The following is a 10,403-nucleotide window of genomic DNA, read 5'->3' as shown; positions in this document are numbered from 1 at the left end:
GAAGATAGATAGAAGATGGTTACAATATACAGGAGCAAGAGAGGCGACAATCGGAGACGCGATGGTTTGGAAAACATCACGCCCGTTGCTAGGTTTCTCACGAGAGTGAGAAGATGTGGGGCACGACGCAACCATCGTGTCCCTGAGTTGGTTGCCGATCTCTTTCCATATATATGGATGAGATCATATATCGTGTTTCACAACACAAACAAACACACACGACAGTACGATTTACACGGCTATGAATCAGACTATTAATTAATTAGTTCACCATTAAATTATGCAGATAAATCAGGAGATAAAAACCGATCTTCTGTAGGCTCATCTGAATTTCTCTGATCGAGAGAGATGGATATGACCATGACACATGCATGAACCTTTTTGCTAGTGATCGAGTTCGGTGTCGCTTTTCCGATCACAGAGGGGAAAACTCAACGCTCATATATATATATGTCTCTGCTGTTGATTGTTCCGCTCGTCTTGACGCTAGATTTAATTTGTAATAACAAGTGTTTTGTCAAACAGCTGCAACTAGCTAGCCTTGTTCTAGATTAATCATTTTGTAGGTCAATTTCCCCCCTAAATTCATCAAAATGAGTGTTTTATTTCTTCTTCAATCATTTTCTTTTGGAACAACCATTATTATATATATCATGAGTTTTTTCAATATGACGCTGTATATATACATATCGATCATCTGGATCTGGACATGTAATTTGATTCAGGATGAAGACAATAATGTTTAAAAGTTATGGTTTACACAATATCTCTATCCAAATTAATCTCCTTTTTCTTGTGATATTGACTTATGTTCAGTTTTGAGGTGAACCAAATTCCTAGCTTGCTTAGGAATATCATTTCTATGCACATCATAGACATTACTTAATGGGGAATTTTTCTTTTTGCTAGTAATAAATGTTCCACTTCTCGGTACACACTTATTTCTGCAAAAAAAAAAAATCCTAAACATGTTACTGCTCTTCTGGTGAACTTTTGAAAAATTTCCATTAATTCTCAACCGATTAATGTAGTTTGACTGGTGGCCGGAGTTAGAAAACGAAATAATATTAAATGGTTTATGTAATATTGAAAAGAAAATTGTAGGATCATATTTAAAAAAAGGACAATTAATTAGTTTTTCATGAAGATTTCCTTTCTCAGAAATTAATCTCATGAGTTCTTTCAATGACAATGTTGTATACATTTCGATCATCTGGACATGCTATTTGATCCAAGATAGATAACATTGTTGTAAGTTTTGGTTAACCAAAATTTCTATCCAACTTAACCATCTAAAAAAAGATCATATTAACTCCATTAAGTTTCCTTTTCTGTACTTGTGCTACATGCCTGCCTCATATCTTAAAACTGAGTTAGTAATGGTTAAAGTCATACTTTTTTTAGAACTTATCATATATAGCGACAAATAATTATGAAAGTACTTAATGGAGTATTTAACTGCGTTAATATGATGTCACAGATAACCATCATAATTAAGAAACAACCAAACTAAAGCAAATAAATTAACAAAAGAAGGAGCTGGCGCCCCCAACACAATTAACAATGTAAATCCTTGGTTTAGGGAGGGTGCCGAGTTGACAATGTCAACGGTCAACGAGTCTGACACGTCGTCCGGTGGAAAAGGTAGCTAGCTAGCTAACGCGCGCGTAATAACCCAACCCAAGCCGCTCTCTGCTCAACGCGGGCGAGAAGAGAGGAGACGTCACGGACGGAAGAGTCGAGTAGTAGTAGGAGGAGGAGGAAGAAGAAGAAGAAGAAGAAGATGTCCATGTCCTTACTATCGGTTGGTAGGTAAGCCGAGGCACACGCGGTCATCTCTCCACACACGCGCCCCCTCGCTTCCCCCACATGTATATATACCCCTCTCTCTCTCCCAACACTGACTCCACCTCACCACTCGATCGATCGCAAGAACACGATAAGGATTCAGGGATCGATCGATTCATCTCTCCTCGTCGTTGGTCACAGGACGGAGAGAGATCACCATCAGCAGCTAGCAGCAGGATGACGAGGAAGAAGGAGAGGTCAGGGTGGGGGAGCCTGTTCAGGGGATGCCTGAGCGGAGGAGGCGCGGCGGGGAGCCGGAAGGTGCGACCGGGGCCGAGGACGGCGGCGGCGGCGGCGGCGAAGCACGGCGGAGGAGCATCATCGGCGGCGGCGCAGCGGCTGTCGTTCACGGACGTGATGAGCACGGCGTCGGAGCAGGAGCTGTCGGTGTCGCTGGTGGGGTCGAACCTGCACGTGTTCACGGTGGGGGAGCTGAAGGCGGCGACGCAGGGGTTCCTCGACGGCAACTTCCTCGGCGAGGGCGGCTTCGGCCCCGTCTACAAGGGCAACGTCGCCGACAAGGCCAAGCCGGGCCTCAAGGCCCAGCCCATCGCCGTCAAGCTCTGGGACCCCGAGGGCGCCCAGGGTCACAAAGAATGGCTGGTAATTTAATTTACTTACTATACTTAATTGCTTCTAATTAATCAATCAATTAGGAGTAACAACTTTATTAGCCATGCAAATAATTAGTAATATTTTTGTGATGCATGCAGTCGGAGGTGATCTTCCTTGGGCAGCTCAGGCACCCCAACCTGGTGAAGCTCATCGGCTACTGCTGCGAGGACGAGCACCGCCTGCTCGTCTACGAGTACATGGCCAAGGGCAGCCTCGAGAACCACCTCTTCAAGAGTATGTACAATTATTCACCCTCCATTTCTTAATTAATTATATAACTTCTGCTAATTAGTTATGGTACACTGGTGGAGAAAGGGGCTTTACTCCCTGTTCATAACCCCTTGTAGTCTCCGTTTTCCAACCGGGACTATGAATCCGGGACTAAAGATCGCTATCTTTAGTCCCGGGTGAAAAAATAAAAAGTAAAAATCCATTTTTAGTCCCGGTTGGTGTTACCAATCGGGACTAAAGATAGAGTATCTTTAGTCCCGGTTGGTAACACCAACCGGTACTAAAGAGGCTAGCTCAGGTTGCTACTTTATTCTATTCTTTTTTTCATTATTTTTAATATATTGATTCACTCTATCCCATCCCAAAATCCCAAATCAATCATCCCCGAATAGTCTCCAAATTCTCAAATCAATCTCTAAATACATAACAAAATCTTAAAAAAAATTACATCACAAATACATTACATATTCACATCACACACAAATCGTCTTAGATCCGAATCACAGATTTTAAAAAAAAAAGAAAGAAAAAAAGGAAGAAGATGAACGGCCCGCTGCCGCGGCGGCGCGCCTCCTCGCCGGCCACCGCTGCGCCGCCCGCCGCGTCCCCAGCTCCGGCGCCGGCCGCCGGCCACCGCCACGAGGCCGCCAGCCGCTAGCGCGCCGCCTCACCCGACCCTCCGCGCGCCGCGCTGCCGCGCGGGCCGGCCGGGCCTCTGCGCCCTACCGTTGCAGAGGGAGGTGGGGAGGAGGGAGAGGAGGAGAGGAAGGGAGGAGGGAGAGAAAAAGATAAGGGTGACTCTGTGAGGAGATGAGTTAAAAAAGGAGATGAGGAGAATGTATTGATCCGATCCGCGTGCAACCACCCCGCTTATGTCGACTTTTTTCCTAGTTGGTGTTACCAACCGGGACTAAAGATAATCAACCGGGAGTAAAGTTTATATTGATCTTTTTCCCCGGTTGGTAACACCAACCGGGACTATAAATAGATCGTTAGTCCCGGTTGGTGACTAAAGATCAAAAAATTCCTTAGAGCTTTCAAACCGGGACTAAAGATGTTTTCAGTCCCGGTTTTTAATACAACCGGGACTATTGTGAAATCTGGTGGACCGACCAAAGATGGTTTCTCCACCAGTGGTACAAGTAGATTAGAGGGAGCACTACTCAATAATTAGGTTAATGTATATATTATTCTTTGTCGCTTACACATCTTATTAAGCTCCAAAGTTTCACACACACGCCGCAATTTATGTATAGTACTGTGTAAATCCTGTTTATATGGAGAAATTAGGTCCCTAATGACCGCACTAGTGGAGCAGATAATTAGCTATATATGCCATACGTACATGCCACTCCAGCATGGAGCACGCGCAATATATCATCTTCACTGACAGCTAGTAAGCTGGATAGATGGTATACATACTGGCCAGTGGTCAGCAGCTGTAGCTAGTTGATAATTGATTAGTCGACTACGTTTGATTTGATCGATTATGCTATACACATTGCGGCCGCATCAATCGCTGCTTGTTTTTGACATTGCTGACCCTCTCCTCCTTCCTGATCTGATCTTAATCTGACTAGATATATGCCGTTATATCTCCCTCCAAGAAAGTAATTTTCTACTCTGACTGATTAAGCATTTAGTTGGAATAAAATTCAAAACGAAAAGTCTAGCTAGATGTGGAAGAAGAATTAAAGGAAACTAGCTAGATGAGGTGGTTGTGGACAGTCTCATCTTAGATGAGCATATTGACTCCATTGGCTCCGTTTCACATTGATCATGCCATATATTCTCAGGTTAATTCGTTCGTTAGCTACTCAATTCCAGAAAGGGAATATATGTATTTATATGCACGAAGTACATGTTTTTAGGTCTAATTCCTGTGGACGCTGGGCGGATTTGATGACGATCGATCAAGAGAAAGCTAATTAAGTGCAAAGCAGCTAATTAAGCTAGTTGGAATAAGACCTAATAATTGGTAGTAGTTGTTGATAAAGTAGGCTTTTACATTCGCAGTGCCTGATGAATTTTCCATCCAAACTCGATCTACTGATTTAGTATGAATCATCCAGAAAAACCATTAATTAAGAAAAGGTTTGTTTGGCCGGACCAAATTAACAAATCAAAGCATGCAACTTGTGCACAAAACCTTGACTGGTCCACCACCTAACTGGTATACGATTCAGCAGCTGCTATTTTCTCTCTTTTTTTTTTGGGTTTGGTCATATGCAACTAGCCATGCATTTAGCTGTGCCTCACACACGCAAAGTAATGTAAAGTGAAGTAAGCAAATACTTCTAGTGATGCTTATATTTAACGAATTAATTAATCTTGACCATGGATTATTATTGAATTATGTAATAATTATATTTACTTTTCTTTTTCTTTTTATTTTCAGAGTTTCCTTCGATGCTGTCGTGGTCAACCCGGTTGAACATCGCGGTTGGCGCCGCCAAGGGCCTCGTCTTCCTTCACGACGCCGAGAAGCCCGTCATCTACCGCGACTTCAAGACCTCCAACATCCTACTCGACCCGGTAATTACACTTGTTATTAATTATTATTATTATTTCATTACACTTAAATTCTTCTAGAGATATTGATCAACCTAATTACTTTTCGTAGCATAACGTGATTTATTTATGGAGTTGACCTGATGCTTTACTCGTTCACACGAATCGAATTTATGGTGCATTAGTCAGAGGTTGGAAATTAAGTGCTCAGGTTACTAGTAAGTACAGTACAAAGTAGGTGATGCAGCGACTGATTGTCCTCGCGAGTCTGAACGCGCGAATGCACGCAGTAGTTCATGACTGGGCTAAAGCCCAACTGATATTTGGAGATCGTCTAACGTGGGCCGAGTAGAAGGCCCAGTAGTGATTAACTCGGCCTAGTAGATCGAAAAAGGCTAATTGAAGTGGCGTCGTGCAGGAGTACAAGGCGAAGCTGTCGGACTTTGGGCTGGCCAAAGATGGGCCGGAGGGCGACGACACCCACGTCTCCACACGCGTCATGGGCACCCACGGCTACGCCGCACCGGAGTACATCCTCACCGGTACGTATATGCACTATACACACACCTATACTATGTATACATATCTTTTCAACACCATCGATTCTTTTTCTCCTCTTGCAAACCTATAATGTACTAGTATCCTTTTTACAAATATTCTAACCAAATGCATCGTGTTATCATTTGTCAGGTCACCTTACAGCAAAGAGCGACGTATACAGCTTTGGTGTCGTTCTGCTAGAGATCCTATCCGGGCGACGGGCTGTGGACAAGACACGACCTAGCAGGGAGCAGCATCTAGTCGAACACATGCGCTCCTGGCTCAAGGATCCACAGAAGTTAAGCCGAGTCATGGACCCGGCCCTGGAGGGCCAGTACTTCGCTACCGCGGCTCATAAGGCGGCCCTGGTGGCGTATAAGTGCCTGAGCGGTAACCCCAAAAATAGACCGGACATGTGTCAAGTCGTGAAAGACCTAGAGCCCCTCCTCAATGTCACCGATGATGTCTCTGATGAGTCGGTGGCACCCATAGCCCCGGTAAGGGAGGATAATGCTGTGAGAAAGGAAAGAACAGCAAGGAGAAGGCCCGGTGAGAGGGATGGTGGAAAACTTAGGCAAAGTAAAATGCGTTCACCCCAGAAGGTCGTTAGGAGACGTCCAGGCCAAAGCGAGGAGTTTTGGGTGTGGCATATGCCTGGAGAAGTAAAATGCTAAATATCAAGTGTAATATATATATATCCGTAACCCGCAATGTAATGTTTTTGTGTAGTGACTGATGATGAGGATGTAAAATGTAGATGGTGGTGCAGCCGGTGGTCACTGGCCAGGAAGGATTGCACCCCCTGTAATTCCTTGTTTCTTTTCTCTTGGTTTGAAATTTATTGGTCTTGGCCTCTTTGTACTCAGTTTTTACTGCTCCGAATCTCTCTCCCTCTCTGTGTTTTTTGTTGTTGTTTTCTTATAGTGATGAATTCCAAAGGATGGATGGATGGAATCATGGAAAGGAAAGGCAAGTACAGTCCTCGATGTGATTGCACAGTTGCACTTGTCTTTTTTTCCGTTACTGCAGTGAATCAGTGGACGGTACTGATAGTAGCCAGGGATCATGAGTGTGGGGGTAGCAGCAGCAGCAGGCTAGACCCGGCCGCAGGAGAGCCTTTTGGACAGCAGGTGTCAGCGTGTGGGAACACCAGTATACTGCAGACCTGCGGCCTGCAGGTGGCCACTTGACATTTGGCATTCAGCTTGAATTACCTCGTGATATACAGCAGTACGGACCATATCTCTAACCACAAAATTGGATATTTTAAATCTCAAACTATTAACACGGAACGAATTACACCCAAACTCAATCCGAAACCATTTTAATCGTACGTGACATACATGTGGAGCCAACGAGACAATGCAATCAGAAAAAAGAATAAAAAAACCATGAGCCTCACTTCTCATATACCTCACCTCTATCTCTTCTCTCTGTTGATTGTCGCCCTGGGGGGCGAGGCAGACATGGCAGGCGACGATGATTCGGCGTTGAGGGGCATCGAGCGGGCCGGTGACAGGGAGGGCGCTGCGGCTGTGGGAAGGGAGGACGCCTCCGATTTCCATTCTCTCCAAGTCGGCAGGCGGCAAGGAGAAGGGTGGCGGGCAACATGGGGATGGACGGCGGCTTTGTCGACGCCGGGCAACACGCCCCTCTTCCACACCTCCTCCCCCACCACGACACACCCTTGCTTGTCGCAGCCATGACGGTCTCCATGGGGGAGGAGGAAAGATAAGGGAGGAAGAAGAGAAAGAGAATATGGCAGCAACAGAGGGTGAGGGTGGGGGTGGGTCAGGGAGAGGAGACGGTGCCACTAGGCCTCCATGATGGACCTCAACGGCCGCATCATCTCCACCACCATGTCCACCGACGTCGTCGCGCTCCTTACCAAGCTCCGCGACCAGATCCACTTCGGCTGCACGTTCACCATCACCTACGCTCTTTGACCTGGTTGCACTCTCAACCGTCCTTCCCATGAAGAGCTTGAATCCGCTGCCCCACCCTCCCAAAGCAAGTTTTCGAGCTTCGCTGCCGACTCTCCTCTAACCTCGCTGTCAAGCTGGAGCTGTGGACTACTGGACTACGCGGCCTTCAGCTTGGCGTCAATCTGTTGCCTCAGCCCGCCTTGTCGAGCGAGCTCGGCCTCCGTCCACCTTTTTGCAGCCATAGGTGCGCAGAGAGAGAGAGAGAGAGAGAGAGAGAGAGAGCATAAAGGGGGTTAACGGCAAGATGGATTGACGGAATGACAGGTAGGCTCAGGGATAATTTTTTATTATCCTTGTTGACTGATTTCCACGTCGGTAACAAGTGTGCAAGTTCAAGTCAAAACCGCCCAAAACAGTACTTAGAGGGTAATTAGTCTGATATCAATAGTTCGAGGTTTAAAATGTCCGATTTTATGGTTCAAGGGGTAATTCATATTGTCACGATAGTTTAAGGGGTTAATTCAGACCTTGATTAAAACAGTGGCCATCTAGAATTTGACATACTCCTAGTATGTTTGCAAGCTAGATATTTTAAGAAGGAAAAAGTCCAAATTACCCTCTTACTATCATGGTCGACCGAATTACCCCACTAAATTCGAATATCAGATATTTTATACCCTCAATTATTCATATTGTATGTGTAAGATATACGATATTTGAGTTCAGGGGGTCAATTCGGTCGACCGTAATAGTTCGGGAGGGGATAATTCAAACTTTTTCCTTTTAAGAGGCAGTTTTGATGAGTAACCCATCACTGATAAGGATCTAAAGAATATGGAAAACTCCTGTTTCGCATTACAGGTTCATTTACATGTTCATTTGTATATATTATAGACTGAGTTTTGAAATCTGAAGTGAAAAATATAGAGTGTTTGAGGGAGATAAAAGATTTATAGATTTATCTCCAGCTGCTAAAAACTCCCTTGGCTATGGTATAATCTTCATTTAGGCCCAATTTAATATAACAAAAGATACTAGTAACTGTTATAAGTTAGTTAATACGGTAAAATGATGATTAACCTTCCCAGTCGTTGTAGCCATTGATCAACTTAGACGTGTCAGATGATGACACAGGATTACAGTAACACATAGTATTTATCAACGAGATCTAACTGAAGCCTATATCTCCAGAGCTCTATTTGGGGCTCTGATTATGAGCACTCTTCTCAACAATCAACATAGCAGCTAGCCGCTACAAATCAATAGCCTCTCCGTGATCCTCTCCCTACGTGTATATGTTACATTATTTGTAATCGCCACCAGCTATATTGTGGCGCCCCTATCTTTATTTAAAGGATTATCAGGTTATAGGGTTTGACTTTAATTTACTTCACCCCTACCACTTATTATAACTCCATGTTCAACTATAATAATAAAACTGGCATATTCGACACCTATTCTAATGGTAACATCACGCACCAGAGAAGCAACTGAATTATTCAAAAATCACAGTTGATTTATCTCACCGTTGGATTAAGATCCAATGGCTATTCGGTTGTCTTCAACCTTTTATTGCTTCAACCTTAAACGGTCAACTCCAGACCTTAAACGGTTGCACTCAGCGAGACTACCCTCTTCTTCATCACCCACTACAATGACCACGGTGTTACTCTAAACCCGCCGAATTAGGAATCGCAATTAGGATCAACGGTGGGGGTAAAGAAAACAAGTGGTCAGAACTCAGAAGGAGGCAAAGGGCTTTAGCCTTTAGGAGAGGAAAGGAGTATCGGAGATGAAGGAATTAATGGCAACATGGGGAAAATATTATCGACGAGTTTATCATTGAGGACAAAAGAAAAAAAAATAAAGAAACATCGGGCTGGGAGGTAAAAGAAATGTCGCATCAGATGGGCGTCTAGTGACGGCGATTATATTATAGTGATCGATCGGTATTTTCTGGATTCTTAGTAAACTGACCATTTAGATGGGAATGTGCAGTCTCAACCATACTTACCATACACATAACTAATGCTCTGTTTAGTTACTCCAAAATAACAAAAGTTTGAAAAAATTTTCTATGCACCTCTGAAAGTTCGTCTAATCCCTTCTATATCTCTGAGATTTGCTCATTTCTTTTCATACGTCTAAATTTTAATTTGGATCCCTTCTATAGTCCTTTTGTTAGTTGACCGTTAAATTCCTATCATAAAATCCATTTTGCCATTTTGCTATCAAGAAAATATAAATTTATATTGATGGAGTGTATAAATTTATTGTATGGGACTAATATATTTATGAGATATTATTTAACAAAAATAATTTTTATCTCACATAACAAAAATAAATTATTATAAATAATATCTTGCATAACAAAGTCATAAATAATATTTATGATAATTTATTTTTAGATATTACATAAAAAATAAAATTTATTTATTAGTTATTAAAAATTATTTATTTAGCACATAAATAGATTTATCTTATACAAATGTCGTACTACTGTAACAAAATATGCTATATATACAACTTTTAGTGGTAAAAATATTAATATTTTGTTATATCTAAGAATAAATTTTGTTATAGATAATTTTTTTTGTTTTGCGTTCGTGGAGGGGAAATTAAAATATTATTTTTGTTAAATAATATTTCACAAAATAAACTCATAAATATAATAGTTGCATACAATAAATTTATACAATATACTTTATAAATTTATATTTTCTTGATACCAAA

At 42.8% G+C, this 10,403-nt stretch overlaps 1 protein-coding gene across 3 annotated transcripts; it reads left to right on the top strand.

The window, feature by feature from the left end:
• Window positions 1-1,677: 1,677 nt before the first annotated feature.
• On the top strand, window positions 1,678-6,610 carry LOC4333082 (serine/threonine-protein kinase RIPK). 3 transcript variants are annotated; one of them, XM_066308731.1, is made up of 6 exons: window positions 1,678-1,812; window positions 1,990-2,451; window positions 2,562-2,697; window positions 5,093-5,229; window positions 5,624-5,747; window positions 5,896-6,610. In XM_066308731.1, exons 2-6 carry the CDS (start codon window positions 2,026-2,028, stop codon window positions 6,417-6,419), a joined length of 1,347 nt encoding a protein of 448 aa, XP_066164828.1. In that variant the 5' UTR covers window positions 1,678-1,812; window positions 1,990-2,025; the 3' UTR covers window positions 6,420-6,610. The 3 variants fall into 3 exon arrangements, with proteins under 3 accessions (XP_066164828.1, XP_015627789.1, XP_066164829.1); XM_066308732.1 differs by having other exon boundaries at window positions 1,699-1,871; XM_015772303.3 differs by having other exon boundaries at window positions 1,678-2,451.
• Window positions 6,611-10,403: the final 3,793 nt, after the last annotated feature.

This window comes from Oryza sativa, chromosome 3 (genome assembly GCF_034140825.1).
Source record: "Oryza sativa Japonica Group chromosome 3, ASM3414082v1".
Lineage (NCBI taxonomy): Eukaryota > Viridiplantae > Streptophyta > Magnoliopsida > Poales > Poaceae > Oryza > Oryza sativa.
The sequence above is the reverse complement of the archived record's forward strand: the minus strand, read 5'-3'. Positions and strand labels throughout refer to the sequence as shown.